The following is a 17,854-nucleotide window of genomic DNA, read 5'->3' on the forward strand; positions in this document are numbered from 1 at the left end:
CCAGTCCATCCTAAAGGAGATCAGTCCTGGGTGTTCATTGGAAGGACTGATGTTGAAGCTGAAACTCCAATACTTTGGCCACCTGATGTGAAGAGTTGACTCATTTGAAAAGAGCCTGATGCTGGGAAAGATTGAGGGCAGGAGGAGAAGGGGACGACAGAGGATGAGATGGTTGGATGGCATCATCGACTCAATGGACGTGAATTTGGGTAAACTCTGGGAGTTGGTGATGGACAGGGAGGCCTGGTGTGCTGCGATTCATGGGGTCGCAAAGAGTCGGACACGACTGAGCGACTGAGCTGAACTGAATTGAACTGAGGGATGATGGCCAACTTTGGGAAACACCACAGTAGATTGTAGCAATAGAGAAACTAAGAAGTAGGAGCTGATGCTCCTTGTCTCCCTAGTAAAGACTTTAATAAAGATCTTCCAGAAAAAAAAAAAAAAAGTCTAGACTTCTAGGCCGGACAACTCTCATAAATAGCATTAGTCCAACGACCCAAGGCCATCTCCTGGTGAGAAATGAGTTCTACCACTAGATGGCAGACATATGCCAGACAGCCTCATCCTACAGCTTGACCCACTTCCTAGCTTCCTCTGTAAAACTGGAGCAGGACCACATTGCTTACATACTTTGCGGGACTGAAGACTGGTAAAGTCCCAGGAGTTATCATCAAAGTCAGGAATTCCAGGAACTGAAAAGAAAGTACATGGTGTACATGGCACTCACTGATAAAGAGGAATCTGGAAATATCCTCCACTCTAATTCCCTGGGTAAGAGCCTCCTGGGCCTGTCAGATAAAACCCCATGTGACACGTGAGCCTAAGGAGAGGTTAGGCTGGCTTTCCCTGGCCCAGGGCAGTCAGCACTCAACCGTGGTGAACGCAAGGCCACTTCCTCACTCAGCAACACACGGTGGGCACCTCATTGTAAAAGGGCATGCCAAGCATAGATTTGCCCTATGTGAAAAACGAGTTTGTGTAATACACAATTTCACGTTCTCCTACACATTCATTCGAGATGTATGGATAAACAAATCTTTGAAGTTGTTGTTTAGTTGCTAAGTCGTGTCTGACTCTGTGACCCCCATGGACTGTAGCCCGCCAGGCTCCTCTGTCCATGGGATTTTCCAGGCAAGACCACTGGAGTGAGCTACCATTTTCTCCTACAGGGGATCTTCCCAGCCCTGGGATCAAACCCCGTGTCTCCTGCATTGACAGGTGGATTCTTTACCATTGGGTCACCCGGGAAGCCCCGGATAAATCTTTAGTCCTGGCTCAAATTGATTCCACTGGCTAATTTGTTGTTTTGGTTCATGGTTTATCGAGAAGATAAACCATGGAAAGTTAACTTCATGTTGGGTTTTAGCGAATGTGTTTAAACTGTTTTAAACGGCCCTCAGCACCAGAGGATGACAGAAATCAATCCCTGTGGCCCCTCCTCTCAAAGCTACTTTCCCACATCCTAGGTCTCCCCCACCTCTCATCTGTAGAACTTTTATGCAGGTCCTCACAGGTTTCTTTCAATGTGAGTTGAGCTGGTTTGACTCAAGCAGCACTTACTCAGTCATCAAACTAGTGAGTCCAGGCTGTGGAGCAGTGGGTGGCTCAACGGACACTGTGACAGATGCTCGGGAGGGAAAGCGGGCAGCTCGGGAGCTTCACTGGCCCGCAGCACTGCCCCCCACGGACGGCAAGGAAGCAGAGCTGAGCTCACTGGCCCGCAGCACTGCCCCCCACGGACGGCAAGGAAGCAGACCTGAGCTCACTGGCCTGCAGCACTGGCCCCCACGGACGGCAAGGAAGCAGACCTGAGCTCACTGGCCTGCAGCACTGGCCCCCACGGACGGCAAGGAAGCAGAGCCAAGCAAAGCACCTGGCTCCAGACATGGCACACAGACCGGGGAGATGCGAGAGCAATGCACAGAGAAAGCCAGATCACAGCTAAAGTGGTTGTTAAATCATGGTTCACGAGGTCTTCATCTGCCTGCAGGTAATCACCAAGCTTGATAATACACACCTATGTGTTACTTAAAAACACACCAGCCTTCTGAGATGGATTCCTCTGAAATTCAAGTTCTTTTGGACCCAGACTCCTCGGTGGGTCCCCCTGTCCTTGGGACGAGTGGCTGGGAACAGCAGGGCAGCTTTGCACAGCAATGAGGGTGATGAGGCGCCTGGGAACAGCGGGTGAAGGGACGAAAGGGAAACTGAGAAGGCAGGGGTGAGGGGGACTGGGTGCTACAAAGAGGGCAAAAGCCAATTATTTTAGTTATTTTAAGATCTCTGGTGGTGGGTGGCCTAGATCTTTTAATAACAAGGAGGTTGATGGTTATCTGCATTGATTGCATGACTATAAACTAAATAGATATAGTCACTTAAGGTAATCACACACATGTATGTATGTGTATTCAGCTTTAAGTTGTTCCTTGTTATAATGCCAACGCTCCTCCACCCAATAAGGGTTTATAAGGTTTTGTTTTGGCTTTTACTATTGGAGCTGAGGGAGGGACGGCAAAGGGAGGGGAGGGAGGGAAGACACTGCACAAACTGGATGACCTCAGAGGAAGCAGAGCCAGCCAGGGCCAGAGAACAGAAGCCTCCCAGGGACTGGCCTGGCCCTCAGGGATGGAGCAGAAGTGCACGCATGGAGGCCTGCGGCGCAGCAGACGATGGGGAAGCTCAGCGACAACGGGCTGGTGCCCACATCCAGCCAGCGAAGGCCTAGAGCGCTACCCCTCCTGCACCCACTGGCCTGTCACTGCTCCTCCTCCACAAGCACCACAAAGGAGGCGAGAGTGGGTTCTTTTCTGTTCAGTCTTTATTTACAGCAAAGTACAGAGTATGTGGTCATTTAATTAAGTGCTAACAAGTAAGTGCAGGGCAGTAGAAGGAAAAGAAGAAAGTGCAAGCATCTGAAAGACAAAAAACAAAAAAATAAAAAGGCCTACGTCTCTATTTACCTACTCACCCTGTTCCTGAGGCAGGGCCAGCCAGGCACGCGCCACCTCTAAGGGTGGCCGGACAGTGCCTTGAAGCCAGCCCACTGCCTGAGGAGGGCCGCAGAAGGCGCAGAGACCAAGTTCAAAGGGGGGACTCGGCTCCAGACTCGCCCCGACGGCTACCCGAGCATGCTGTCACTCTCTCTCATCTGCTGGGACACTGGGACTTTGCCCACTCTACCCTGAGGTCAGGGCGAAGGGTAGGAGTGGCAGAGAAGCCAGCCCTTTCCAGAAGCCCAGCCCTGAGACCCGGAACCACCCTCGCCTGCCTCACCAACGTGGTCACTGACAGGCAGGTGGGAGACTCAGGGTAGAGGAGAACATTTCCCTGCAAGAGGCTACGTTTCTGCCAATGGCTTTGGGCCCTGGGGCAGGTCAAGGTTGCCGAATCAGGGAAGCCACACAACAATGGCCAAGGAGGTGATGCCTGAACCAGCTGGGCTCCGGCGCCTCCTGCACGCAAGCCAGACCTCGCAGCCTCACAAGAGGCTGGCAGCCCACCCCGGGCACCACGACGAGCGTCCAGGCCAGCCCAGGAGAGGCAGGAAGCCAAAGTCCTTGACCATCCAGCAGCCAAGACCACAGTGGGTTGTTGCAGTTCACAGGTTCTGAAGGGTGAACTGGAGGCTCCTGCATTACCCTCCACAGCCTGTTCTTCACAGACCATCGCCTCTCGAGGGCCCACCCTACCCACTCCAAATCCAATGATGCCTGAGGTAACAACACTGCATCTTCCTTATACACACTCCCAGCTCTCTGCTCCTATTGGTCTCAGGCTGCCCAAGAACAAGAAACCCAGGAAGGCAGAAGTTCCATTAGCGAGAAGGAGTGTGGGCCCAGGACTTTCCACGACACAACGCCTGTTGTAAACACTTGGTCCTTGGACAACACCTGCACAATGCGAGAAGCAGGCACCACCGGGCGTCTCTGAAGCCAAGAAACTCCCGTGCGTACACAGCCAACCCTGCCCTACTCTGCTCATCCGTGCTGCCTCCCCAGACAGCAAACAGTATCCATCTCTGGCCTAATAATTCTATCCGATGCTCCAGCAAAAACAGAGATCCAGTGGCTCTTAAAATACCAATTCCAGGATTTGCCACATAGAAAGTGCAGGTTCAGATAGATGCACAGTTGGCTAAATGCTGGGGTCCCCACAGGGCAGAGCTTCCACCCCCTCCTTGGCCCAGACCTTGTGTGTCACAGAACCAGAGGAGTCACTGGCACAGGCAGCGAGCCCCCAGCCAGTGGGCCAAGATGTCAGGAGGTGGGGCTTCCCTGGCGGCCCACACAGTATAGAACCTGCCTGCAATGCAGAAGACCCGGGTTCAAACCCTGGGTCTGGAAAATCCCCCGCAAAAGGGGATGGCTACTCACTCCAGTACTCCATGGACAGAGGAGCCTGGTGGGCTACAGTCCACTGGATGGCAAAGAGTCAGACTCGACTGAGTGACTAACACTTTGACTTTACCGAGGGGCAGGGCAGCCTGAGAACTGTTTCCCACCAAGGACAGGGCGACTCGGAAAACCCTGGAGGCTTGGTCCCAACACCACGAGTAGATGAAAAAGCAGCTAAGTAAGTCAAGGCTCAGAGATGAGAAGACTCCATCTTCCAAGGCAGTAGGATAGACAGCCAAGGCACTGAATGGTTTGGCACCTGGGAGCTTCAAGTAAAGTTAAGCGTGCTACCCACCAAAGGGCCAAGGCTCCCCGAGACGGAGGGCCTTCCCCTGAGCACAGACAGGCCCCCACAGAGCAGGGGGCTAACCCAGGCCTGCCATCCACCCTTCACCTCAGAGCTACACAAGGCGTGACTGGAAAGATAATCAACACTGATTTGGAAATGAGGGCTTCAGAACTCAGCCAACCCGCCGGGCACTGGCCTTCAGAGCAGGCACCTTAGGGGCCTTCCCCTGCTCCAACTCGGCAGCTGTTGCCCTCGGGGGCTCCTTCCAGAGCCTTCCACAGCAGTCCAGTCTCCTGGAGGTCTCAGGGGTGGCAAAGCCCTGCTGCGGATTAGGTTTGACTTTTAGACTCAGCCCAACAGAGTTAGAGTCAAATGGAGTCCAGAAAGGGGGAAGCAAACCGGGTGAGGCTGAGCCTACAGGAACAACTCAATGTGACTAGAGTTAATGGTGCTGGACTTATCAGAATGGCTCCAAGGGGCTACAAAAGCAATGGAAGGAGAAGGGATCCCCAAAATGTTTCAGGCTGTGGCAGCCACAAGGGAATAACTAAGGGCGTAGCCTATCAAGCACTGAGATGGTCCACGCTGAGATGAAAAGGTTCTGGCTCTCCTGCAGTTCAAAGATGAGGCTTTAGCACACTATACTCACAGCTTCTCCATCTCACTAGGTCCGCTGCTTCCTCCAGCACCCCCGCCACCAGGAATCTTCAGGAATCGGTACTGCTTCCAAAGAAGGAAGTTTCCACCAAGAGGGGGCCTCGGGGAAAGCTAGAATTCTCCAGCCCAAATGTTTTCAGCCTAAGACTCCAAGTTGTAATTTAAAAACGCTACTCTTCCTCCCCGCCTCCTGTGCCCAGCCGCCGGGTGACGGGGCTGCATGGTAGGTAAGTGAATCTGCATGGCCGGGATGCTGCCTGTCACGGCCCCTGCTGTCTTCACCTCGCTGCAAACCCCTCAGGTTGAAGGACAAACACGACAGCTCCCCATACAGCAGAGCTCCCTGGCTGCCCTGGGAGGGGCCGGCTGCCAGGAGAGGTCCAACCAAAGCCCAGGCTGCGAGGGTCCACTGTGCACCCCAGCATCTGGGGGAGAGCCCGAGGACTATCACTGGCGACCTCCCCGGAAGACGTCAGCATCTCAGGCACGGTCCCTCTTTCCCCACTCTGTCAGGAAGCGACCCCATCACATCCCCACCAGGGAAGGAGAAAGGAGCCGCTCTGGTCTTCGGAAGCGGGTGAGTAAGGAAGGAGACAGAGGGCTGCCTGAGCAGCCAGAGGTGGGGTGGGGGCAAGAAGAAAACACAGAAGACTCATGCCCCGCAGTGGGCTTCTTCCCTGAGTTTGATTTTTTAATTGAGGTCTTGCCTAATTTCAACTCAGAAAAAAAAAAAGAGAGAGAGAGAGAGAAGAAAAAATAAAAGAGGATCTCTTATCCACATTATCCTAAAGCTCCAGCTCCAAGAAGGTAGCATCTGGCAGGGGAGGTGATCAAAGTTTCCAAACTCCACTTCCAGTGAGTCACACAGACGCTGAGAGCCACGAGCCCCGAGCCTCCCTTCCACAGCCACCCGAACCTGCCCCGCGGGGCACACGCCGGGCACCAGGCCTCCGGTGAAACCCCAGGTCCAGCCCCCGACACACTCAAGGACAGGCCCTCCTGCAGAATACTTACGGCAAACAGCTGTACAGTATTTGTACATTTACACAAAAATAGATCCTTTTATATATATATATATATGTATATATATATATATGTATTTATAACTGGTTACACGTTGGACTCATAATTAGGCATCACCAGTAGTAGTTGGCACAGTTTGTCATTTAAGCTCAGGGTCAACTTGTGTTTCAATTCGTTGCTCCAAAGTACCAAAAAAAAAAAGGCATTTCATCTCCATGGTGTTTTCTTAAATACAGCAATGTCACAGGAAACCATATGCACGGGTGCACAGTGCCTCCTGCCCCCTCCTCCGGGCCCCTGGGGACGGGGTCAGTGGGGCCGGCTGCTGGACTCCGAGGCCTGCCTCTTGCGTGAAGGGGTGTAGCCGTTGAGATAGCCGTTGGTCTGCCGCTTGGAGAGCCCCCCGTTCAGGATGTCCTGGATGTGCTGCACGATCAGGTTGATGGCCACTGCGGGGCAGAGGAGGGCAGGGCGTCAGGGGCACGCGCGGGACGGGGCAGGTCTGCGGGGCTGTCTGGGTGGAGGGCACACCGGAGCCGGAGATGGAAAACCGCCCCAGGAAGCCGGCTCCGCTGCCCGTGGGCAAGTCCCCCAACCTCCCCAGCCCTCTATGGGGGCTCATATGACCCCGCAGGAGTCTCAGAGTAGGACAGTCCGGGACACAGTCAGCCCTGAACGTAAGGCTTCCTATCAAGATGCAATCAGAGGCACGAACTAGATGGAAGCAATCAACCCAAATTCTGCAGACCTGAGGACTGGCCTTTGTTCTGACGCCATTCCACCAGGGAGCCTACCAGTTCCCCACCCCAAAGACAGGGAACCCCACAGAAGGCCCTCTCCTCCAAAGGTAAGACTGGACTCTCCTTCCTCAGCCTTAGAAACAAATCGTATGCTTCAAGCACATGATCAATGTTAACATCAGTGAAAACAAGATAAACATCAAGTGCTTTCTGGGGTGATGCCCCAAGAACACGGCTCCCCCAGGGTATTCGCCACGTTGTATGAGCTGAAGCCAATCACGAGGACACAAAGGCAAACCCAAGCTGAGAGCTGTTCTATAAAAACGGGCCTGTACTCCTCAAAAATGTAGTGTCACAAAAAACAAAGAAAGGCTGAGGAAGGTTAAAGGAGATTAAGTCAGTATTAAGTGTCCTGGATGTGATGAGCACACGGTGGCTTGAATGAAGAAATACCTAGTGAAATTTTCATTGCCGTGACTAACTCCCAAATGGCTCAGCAAAAAATTAACTTTTTAAGCAGAGGAAAACTGAAATAAATTATAAACAGAATAGGAAAACAGGGTCTTCTCCCAATTCAACTCTGCCCCATTATGCCTAAATCCAGAGATATTCCTACTTTCTAGACAAGGCAAAGCTAATGCATAAATACACAGTAGTAAAAATCCTTTTCCCCGCAGGAAAAGCTATCTTGATCTTTCTAAATGAAATTAAGAAGGAACTCTGCTTTACCTAAAAAATGGCCTTAGATACACGGTGCCCAGGTATCACTGGGAACAACAGCAGAAGGTATCCACTGGCCTCTGATCACTGCCAGAGAAGCAAGAACAAGTTCATGTCTGTCCCCGCTTATGTATATGCATAAACACAGTGGCCTGTCCTTGACACCGGGTGTGTAGGTATAAATCCCTTTCTGGCTCACAGCAGCAGCCAGGGCCTCAGCCACACCTACAGAGCCTTGTTTGGTCACCACATCCTATCCAAAGTATAAGTGACAAAGGGAGGGGTCATGCCCATGCATGGCACCCCACGAGGACTCACCGAGATTATCTGCACCTCTAGGAATGATCACGTCAGCGTATTTCTTTGTCTGTGGAGAAAGATATTTATAACACGTTAGATGGATTACAATGCATTAAAGAGAGAAGCTGGCCCAAGCCCTTCTCCAAGGGAATGTGGAGAAAGGGCCAGCCTTCGCCTACTAATCCCGTAGGGCAATAATCTGTGACTTCAAATGTAATATATTTTATCCACTTTATCTAATTTATAATAGATCAGCTTTTTCCTGAGTTCTCATTAACATTTAACACTTTTTCAGCTTACAACCTGCACAGTGAACATGGTCTTGGAAACCAAATATAGCAGACTACAGCTGTTGAATGGCCACTGAGGCTCAACTTGCACTAGGCAGAGGATGTACCAGGTACCAGCTCCTGGCTTATGCAGAGTGAGCTGGTCTTCCCTGGGCTCAGGGGCTGCACAGTGGGAACGAGTGGAAACAACCTAGAAAATACTTACGTAAATTCTGAGTTCCACTACAACCAAGTTAAACGGCAGGAAGTTGGCAGTAAACTTAATCTATGTCCAAAAAGAATACTTTCTATTCTTATTATTAAGTTAGAAAGAGCAGAGAGGTCCTCAGATGGATGGATAGAATTTCAGAGCGTCACAGCCACCTCTGCCCTCTTCCCAGAAACCTAATCCTGTGACCCAGGCCTCCCCAGGGAATGAGCAGGGCATCAGGGTTACTCAGGCTGACTCACACCGCCTGCCTGGTTCTGGATCTAAAACAAAAGTCAAGTCGGTTTTGAAGCAAAACCTACGGACATACTTGAAGAAACAAAGACAGCTTGGGATCACAGTTCTCCAGTACAGAAGAAAGAAGTTAATTATTAATATTAGGAGAAGTAGAGAAGTTCCCACCCTACACTGCTTTGCAATACCCCACATGAGCCAGTCTCCCTAAAAGCATCAGCCAGGACCAGGCGAAGTCCCAGCCCCTCTCACTCTCTCAGAACCGAGCTCTAAATTCTTAAGGAGTGAGAACATGGTGTGGCCAGCCCGAAGGAGACGTATGAGGAGGGGTGAGTCTCCTGAGTTAAAACTCTTTCCAAAGCTAGGCTATCTCCCACGCCTTCCTCCTCCACACTCCCACCACGCCACACCTCTTGTCCCTGACAGCCTTCCCCAGACGGTCACCTGACTTTCCGCAGGAAGCTGGGCTGTTTCCTAGGCTGAGGGCTGATTCACTAAAAGCTGCACATTGCCCAGTCCCTACCCTTCCTTCTCTGAAAGTCATCTCACTAGAGAGGTCCCAGCTCACGGGGAGGCCTGACGAGCCTGGGCCAGGGTAGAAGTACAGGAAGCCTGTTCCTCCATGGTACACCTCCCAAAGGGGAACTTACATAGGGACCAATGACAAGCTCAGAACAGGGCTCAAAGGTGGTGGCCGAAGAGATTCAGAAGGGAAGACTCTGCAGCTGAGGTCTCAGGCACCAACATGCCAACCATCACCCATCTTCTGAAGACCCAAGTGGTCAAGTCTACCCTTGGATACGATGTGCCCTCAATAAAATGCCTCCCCATGAGCTCCCCAAGCAAGAAGTGTGCAGCTGGCAGGAGTATTGGACAGCAGGAGCCTGAAGGGCCACCCCAAAACAGAGTGGCAGGACAGAGCCCCCGTGTAGCAGACAAAGCACCAGGGACTGCCCTTTCTTAGGGCTCGAGGACAGAGGAGCGGCCAGAGGAGTGAGTGAGATCCTGGCCGGGGAGCTCAATGGACAGACCTTTATTTGTTTGACTGCATTTTAAAGGCTAAATTCAGTGAAAAACAAGAACAACTCACTGGCAAGCAGAATTCTTCAAAGGCAGGCTTGACGAATGTAATGTACTGAGATAAAATCTGCTCAAGGTCCCTCCCTCTTTCGCTGATGTCCCTTAATACTAGAAGAGAAGGAAAAACAAGAATCAAGAAAACGGTGCATGAGTCAACACATGTCCGCCCTTCGCGAGGCGGATCAGGATCATACAAGCTCCACAAGGACTCTGGATGATTCACATGCCAGATTCCTGAGAGACTGGACCAAGAGCCAGTCAGCAGCAGCTTTGGGAAAAACAAGTTGCATTTTCACGTCTTGTACAGTCAAATTCAGCTGTGACAAAACGCTCTCTGAAGCAAAAGGTTTCCGGGAAAGGCCATTAGTCTTCTCATTTCAAGCAACACTTGACCCAAATAAAACTTCATTGTGAACCCCCAGAAAAGGTAGGACAAGCTCATAACAGGAAGTAGACTGGGCCCAGAGAAGTGGTGGGGCTTCCTGGCAAGAGGGGCAGGTTGCCAGGAGGTGTCTCCTTTGCCGTCCTTATCCGTTACCCTTGTATGTACTCACCTGTGTTCAGGCTGGCAGCATGAACACCCTCTGTGGATGTGCCCCCTCTGTTGGCCTGGCTCCCTTCCACCAGGCAGAAGCAGGGCAGAGGGCCCAGCTGTGGCCGGCCACTCCGGCCCCCTCAGACACAGAGGAGACCACTAAACAAAAGCTGAGAAAACTGAGGTGTCAAGAGACCATGGGCCAGAGCTGTGAGGCAGCCCCGTGGGACCCAAACTTTTCATCTTCTTTCCACCTCCTTCCTCCTTGAGGGTGGGGGTGTTTACCGCATCAAACACTGCTTTTAACAGTCTTTTGTCAAAGCACAGAAAAGGGTCCAGAATCCTGGTTCTGCCACTGGACACTAGCCTCCCTGGGCCTGAGTTTCTCCCAAACTCAGCCAGTGACTTTGATTCCCATATCAAAAGCAACCCCTCCCTACAAATGTTTTCAATCATGGCTATGAAAATCTTTCCCTCCCACCCCAGAAGGGTATCAATTGATCTACAATCATTTGCAGTGGACCCTTGGCTCCTCTCAATCACTTCTCAGGTAATCGTTTCAGCACGGGATGAAACTCACTGTAAACCAACACAGGGAATACCTGTCCGTGCATTTCTGGAAAGTCGTGTCTGTAAATAATTCTGTTGACGTGTATGCACACACACAGGAACACACGCACGTGGGCAGGGGCAGGAAACAGAGAGTGTCTGTGGTTACCGTCCAGGCTGGTGTGAAGTCTGTAAGATCAGATGGCTAGAAAACTGTCAGGAAGACCCCATTCCAGAAACCCAGCTAATACACTGCTACCATCACTGACTTCCAGCTCTGCAATTCACAAGGGTCTTCCCCCCAAGAGCCCTGGTAATAAAATGGTTGGTTGGTCCCTAACTTGTCAGGATTTGCCTCACAAACCCCACTGCCTGCATGCCCAGCCCAACCCAGCCAGGAAATGGTCTTCTCGGGCATTTGGACATGGGGCTCTGCTCCAGCTGTCCCCGCTGCTCTGCCAGGGACGCTCGGCGGCCAAGTAGGAGCGCCAACGGCTGCCACGTGGCTCAGCCCCATGGGCCTCCAGAGTGCCGGCCTGTGGGCCAAGGGGCTGAGCTCGCCAAAACACACAGCCCGTGTGGCCTCCAGCTCTTCACATGTCTCCAGATAAAGCCCAAAGAAAAAAAGAAGTCAGACCAAAAGGGCATCAGAGCTGGGGAAAAATAAAAAGCAAACACGTGCCTGCACTTCAGCAGCTTTGACTCAAAACCCTGCAAAAGCCCGATGTTGGATTTGTTTTGCAAGACACGCATTTCACACAACTGCCGACAGCCTCAGCACTGTGGAAATCTCCATCCTCCCCCAGGACACACACACGCACGAACTCTCCCCTTTCACAATGCTCTGCCGCTGCCCTCGGCCCACGTCTGCAGCTCTCCTGTGCCTTGCGGACCTAGAGCATCACCCGTCATGTCACAGGAGTGAGGAACCGGAGGGGACAGAGCGGGTGGAGCAGGTGAATCACACCTGCCTCTGCCCTGGAGCCCAAAGCTGCTCTTGCCCCATCATCTGGAGTGATGGGGGCAAAAGTGACCCTATTTGAATCCTGACCCCATTAACTACCACCTTTGTGGCCTCAGACAAAAAGCTCATTTTCCTTAACTGTAAAGCAGAGACCACAACAGCAACCTGTCTCACAAAGCTGTCACTTAGGAAGATTGGAGACGTGCAGAAAATTTTTCAGCGCCATGGCTGGCACATGGTGTGTGTTCAGTAAGCCTAAGACACTACAATTATGAAGGTGATGGGACCTGGGGAAGCTTCAGGAGAGGGGTGGCTCCCTGATAGAGCAGACCATCAAGAGGACACGAACTGAACTCAGCTAAGCAGGCTGGACCCAGTGGGGGTGGGGGTGGGAGTCCCAGAGAGTTGCTGGGAAGGTGAGTGTGGGGTTTCAGTGGGGAGGGGAGGGCAGACATGTGGAGAGAAACAGGCAGACAGGAAGGAGATATCCTGCAGCTTCCACGCTGGAAGAGGAGACAGCAGTGGGCCAGAACGCTGTCCAGACACCAGGAACACGCAAAGCCAGAAGGCATTGCCCACCTCTGCTCCCAAGAGCCTTCCATCAAATTATCACCTTAGACAGACGGGACCCCTCCTTGAGCCCAGGACAACTTGGGACCAGCTAGTTCACGACACTGAAATGCCCTCCTCCTCAGATTCAGGAAACGTAACCAAGCCAACCAAGCCAAGACCTTGGCACAAACTGGAGTCTCCAGAGACTCAGAACCGGGCCCTGGTCACCACTCCGACCCCGGCACACTTGCTGGGCTGGGACAGGTCATCTCAGCGTGCCCTGCAGGGTAAAGGGCAGGAAACCACAGGCCTGCTCTTCCCTGCCTGGCTTCCACTCCGCCCTTCCAAATCAGCCTGTGCTGCTTCTGGTCAGCCAGAGCCAAGAATCAAACGTAGAAGGCCCAGAACAAACACAATTCCTCCACGGTTGTCAATTCCCTCTAAAGATCAGTTGGGTAGATGTGTTATTCTAGTAAAAGAACAAACCACCTACGTCAAGGCTCAGTGAAGCCCTAATTCTGTGTAAACTGCACAGAGAGCTGTGGCAGGAGGGGCCTGAGGCCAGCAGTCCCAGAGCCCCACCGCAGGCCCTCTCTGATCCAAGGGCAGGTTACACTCACACAGAGAGGGAGGCACAGCAGGCTTTGCTGGGAGGAGACCAATTCCCTAGACACCAAGGGGCCCCCAGGAAGGAAGCAAGTCCTTCCCAAGGCCGTGAGACTTGGTGCAGACCTCCCTCCCTTCCGGGAGAACGTGACCCACAGACAGTAAGACCATGGCACTCTCCCGAGCCCCCAGGAGTGTTCTCCTGCTCCACAGCTCCTGACCGGCCCTCCTTCCCTCTCCCTGACCCCAGCCCACCCCAGCCCACACAGCGCGCTTTCCTGTCCTACGCAGACAGTGAGTTTGTAGAAACAGCATTTGGGAAGTCCCACTAGATGAGTAGGAGAGTAACTCGGCAATAGGTGACGTGACAGGATGGCGGATCCAAAAGCAGACAGTGAGCTGCCGCAGGGGCGCCAGGCCAGGCAAGGGTGCAGAGCTGGCCATGAGAAACCCAGGAGAGGCCACTGTTACCCACGCCTCTCTCCCATCTCACGTGAGGGTCCTAGTGTAAGATCTACCCAATCTATCCCACAAGCATCCAGCTAAATCAGACGTGTCACACCACAAAACGCAGTTCCAATTTCCACATTTTTTGTACTAGCTTCTCTCTCAGGCATCACTCCATCCCCTGGGACGTTAGTACCACCTGCTGGACTAATGATGATATCAGCCCAGGTGTTACCAGCTCCCGAGGACATGTCTACTGAGGTTCTGACAAGTCCTGACAGAACACTAGGGAAAACAGAACATCAGCCACCATCTCAAATGAAGCAGGCTTCTGATCTGCCACGTTGACATTTATCAACTAAAGCCATCACCAGGCATTACCTCTAACAGCTCAACTATCCTAGGAGTACTAACTAATCATTACATGATCAACCAGCAGGAAAATAAGGTACAAAAAGGTTAAAACACAACCTGCTCCAAGTCACACTTCTACTAAACAGTGAAAAGTGAAAGAAGCTGCAAGTGTTAGTCGCTCAGTTGTGTCCAACTCCTTGTGACCCCATGGACTTAGCCCACCAGGCTCTTCTGTCCACGGGATTCTCCAGGCAAGAATACTGGAGTGGGTTGCCATTCCCTTCTTCAGGGGATCTAAATGGTAAAACCAGGATTAAAATAAAGTCCAGTTCATCTGACTCCCATTTTCCCCCCAATGATGCCTCCCAAATCGGGCAAGCTAACATGGATATCCAAGCAGATGAGCTGAGAGTCCTGCCTGGGCAGGACCTGGGTTCATGGATGAAGTTATGAACCAGACCCTGGGATCAGATGCATAAGAGATTCTCAGGCTCAAGTCTCAATTATCTGTCAAAAAAGACCATGCAATCCTTACCTGGCCTGTGTCAAGACCCTAAAAAACAGGACTGTTTCCTTCATATTACCCATTAAAAAAAAAAATGCCTAGGAGGTCACAAGAGCCACCACAGTCACAAAGCTAGGGGGAAGCTCTGCTGGGACTAGAATTCTCTTCACTCCATCGGATTACCCCCCTCCCCCAGGCTATCTGGGAGGTGAAGTGCAGCTTCCCTGACTTACAGAGTATGAATCCTATTACTTCTTAGGAGAGCAAATCCCAGGGACCCATTTCTCTAGATTCTGCCATTTCCATTTACAGTTCTTGTGATGAGCACACTAAATTGGATAAACAACAAATTTGTTTCAGGAACTGGAAAAGGGAAAACTTCACACACTTTGAGGTTGGAAGGCTCTGGGTTGGGGCTTACGAAATCTGAATCTGCTACTGACTTGCTCTGTGACTAAGGGCTAAGCCTGGAGTATCCTGTGTCGCCCCGCCTTCACATGATGGGACTAAAACTTCAGTCACCCTTCATTCCTCTCCTCAGTCACGTCCACCCCGCTGCCTAGGCTGTGTCCTGTCGGCTCCAACTCTGCTGGGTTCCCCATCTCTCCTCAATGGTTCATGCCCCAAGATGCCACCCGCAGACGACAGCCCTCCCCGTCATCCAGTGCTAACCGGCCACAGTGTCTATGTTCGCAGCCTTCTCGGGCTGCCTACGCCATCAGCCCAGCATATCCACGTCCTGACCCTGCTCCTCCCATGAAGCCTGCTCTCTGCTCTGGGCCCCGGGGCTGAATCCACGGGCTCCGCTTCCTGCCAACTAGCATATCAGCGTCTTCCGCACATGCTGAAGCAAGGTATTCAGAGGAGACAACCAACCGTGCTCCCAGGCTGGCTGGACAGAGTGACCAAAGCTTCGCAGAACTTTCTGGACAGCAAAGGGCAAGGGGAATGGGCAGATGGGACCAGCTGCCCAGAGCTGCCAGCAGAGGGTGCTCCTGCCCGCAGATGTGCCTCAGTGAGTCCCCATCTTGATTGGGCCACCTATGTGGAAATCACAGGGAACCGAGCACTGAGCCAAACTTCTCCCCAGCAAAACCATAAGGTAAACTTCTTATTTCATGTCTGTGACCTCACGAACCTTTAACAAAATACTGAGTGAAGCTAACCCCTTCTCAAATGTCACCAAGTGTTTGGGCAGCAGGACATCCCTGCGGCAAGAGTGACTGGCCCGGGCTGGGCCCCAGGGACACGAGCCCACCCGGGGGGAAGCCCGGGCCCCAGACTCGGGGAGGGCAGGGGCCTGTTGCAGGCGACCTGGGCCGTCGGCGGCTTCTGGAACGCACCTCTGCGGGAGAGCCGGGTGTCCGCATCTGTGTCCACAAAAAGCTTCATCTGGAACAGGTCTCGCACCTCCTGGGAGTAGAAGGCCAGGATCCCTTCAAAGAGCACCACGTCTGCGGGGTAGACAGTAACCGTCTCCTCCTTCCTGCAAAGCAGAGGGCAGAAGATGGGCTGGGCCAGGTGGGAGCAGCAGGGGAGAGGGAGTCTGGAGTTCCATCCCCTGGACCGAAAGGGGGCCAAAAGGGTTTAAGCAGAGCCTCACAGAGCCCTTGGACCACTATGGAAGACCTAAGAATGAGAGCCAGTACGGCTGGGGCAAAGGTCTCCTGTAACCAGCTCTTTGGGGCTTTCACCGTAAAGCAGAAATAGAGGGCCTACGTCCCTCTCCTTGGAAGAAAAAAAACCTGCTGTTAAATGAAGAATAAAGACAGACAAAAGGAGATGTGAGCACTTCCCTGCCCCCCACCCCGAGGCATCCCTAGGAACGCTCTGAGTCCTGGCATGTATGGAACTTCACACTCTGAACTTTCAAAAACAGAAACTCCGTTTTCTCCCAAGAAGCCCATCCCCTCCCCCAGTGCTGAGGCAACTGGGAGGAAGAGAGAAGGGGCAGAGGGAAAGGTAGGGATAAGAAAGCTCTGTGGGAGAAGGTGAGGGTGGGATGTTTCGAAAGAACAGCATGTATACTATCTATGGTGAAACAGATCACCAGCCCAGGTGGGATGCATGAGACAAGTGCTCGGGCCTGGTGCACTGGGAAGACCCAGAGGAACCGGGTGGAGAGGGAGGTGGGAGGGGGGATCGGGATGGGGAATAAGTGTAACTCTATGGCTGATTCATATCAATGTATGACAAAACCCACTGAAAAAATAAATTAATTAATTAATTAATTTAAAAAAAAAAAAGAAAGAAAGAAAGCTTTAGATAAGAGACTGGGGCGGGAAGGATCTCTGTGGAAGGAGGAAACAGCCCCAGACCTGCCTGGTTTGGCTCTTCCTCAGCAAAGCAGAGACACACATCACGTCACCCACCCACCCAGGGGCTGGGAAGCCCGAGGCAGAGAGACCCTAAGGTAAACGTGACTCTTCAAAAGCCGGGGCAGTGGAGACAAGTGGGGGCCTGACGGGCCTCCCTCTGCCCTGCCGCGACTTTCACTGCACTCTTTCATCTCTGCTTCTGTCCTAGAACCACACTGCACCTCACTTCAGAATTCACTGGAAGGGAAGTAAGGACACCGCTGCAAGGGTCACCACTGGCCCTGACTGGCAGAGCAGCAGACATTCGTGAAGAAAACCAAACATTCATTTCAAAAGCTCCCTAAGATGATAGGCTTTATTTGTGCAAACATAGGGAAGTCAACAGCAGCTGCCCGCTAAGGAGGAACTTCCTTCCCATAAACATGCTTTGATTCTTTATTGGCTCAGTCCCTTGGGCTCGGGTCTAAACTCTAAGGCAGCATGGTTGGAGCAGAGAACATGGAGCATAAAAGACGGCAAAAAAGGGCCAGGTTAGAGCAGTCAGGAGACTCTGGAACAGTGGTGTAACTCCTGATGCACAAAGAATCATCTGGGGAGCTTTTACAAATACTTACTCCTGGACCCTACTCCCCTGGGGCTCTGATTTCATTAGTCTAGGGTGTAGCTAGGGTATCAGTACTTTTTAAAAGCTCCCCAGGTATTTCTTCCTTTCTTTTTTTTTAAAGTCATGAAACTTTATTTACTTAACAGGAGAGGTTTGCAGTATATTGAGCAGATAAAAATACCAAGACAAACTGCATCCACATTCGTATTGGAGAGACTTCTAACTTCTTTATTTTAGAAACTGACAGATAAGAAGGAAATGGAAAGTCTAACACAATTAACAAAAATATGTGGTTTAAGTATACACACGACTTTGTACAAAACTTTGAAATACAACTGCAGCAGGCACAAAAATTAACTGTCAGGCCACAATTAATTTGGAATTAACCAATTCCAAAAGTAGAACTCATTTGTACATTTGTTTTTTATCTCTCCCGTTTGGGATTGTAGGGCATGAAATCTAAGGATTTGATTTCATTAGTT

General features: G+C 51.8%; 1 protein-coding gene across 2 annotated transcripts in view; it reads right to left on the reverse strand.

The window, feature by feature from the left end:
* Nucleotides 1-369: 369 nt before the first annotated feature.
* Nucleotides 370-17,854, reverse strand: part of UCK2 (uridine-cytidine kinase 2) — an 83,976-nt gene continuing 66,491 nt past the window's right edge. For both annotated transcript variants that reach the window (XM_043877787.1, XM_043877786.1), the window contains exons 4-7: nt 15,794-15,936; nt 9,949-10,046; nt 8,145-8,193; nt 370-6,815 (exon numbers count right to left, since the gene is read on the reverse strand). In XM_043877787.1, the coding sequence (XP_043733722.1) occupies nt 6,676-6,815; nt 8,145-8,193; nt 9,949-10,046; nt 15,794-15,936 (430 nt within the window). In that variant the 3' untranslated portion in view covers nt 370-6,675. The remainder of the gene's footprint in view (nt 6,816-8,144; nt 8,194-9,948; nt 10,047-15,793; nt 15,937-17,854) is intronic.

This window comes from Cervus elaphus, chromosome 20, assembly GCF_910594005.1.
Source record: "Cervus elaphus chromosome 20, mCerEla1.1, whole genome shotgun sequence".
Classification (NCBI taxonomy): Eukaryota; Metazoa; Chordata; class Mammalia; order Artiodactyla; family Cervidae; genus Cervus; species Cervus elaphus.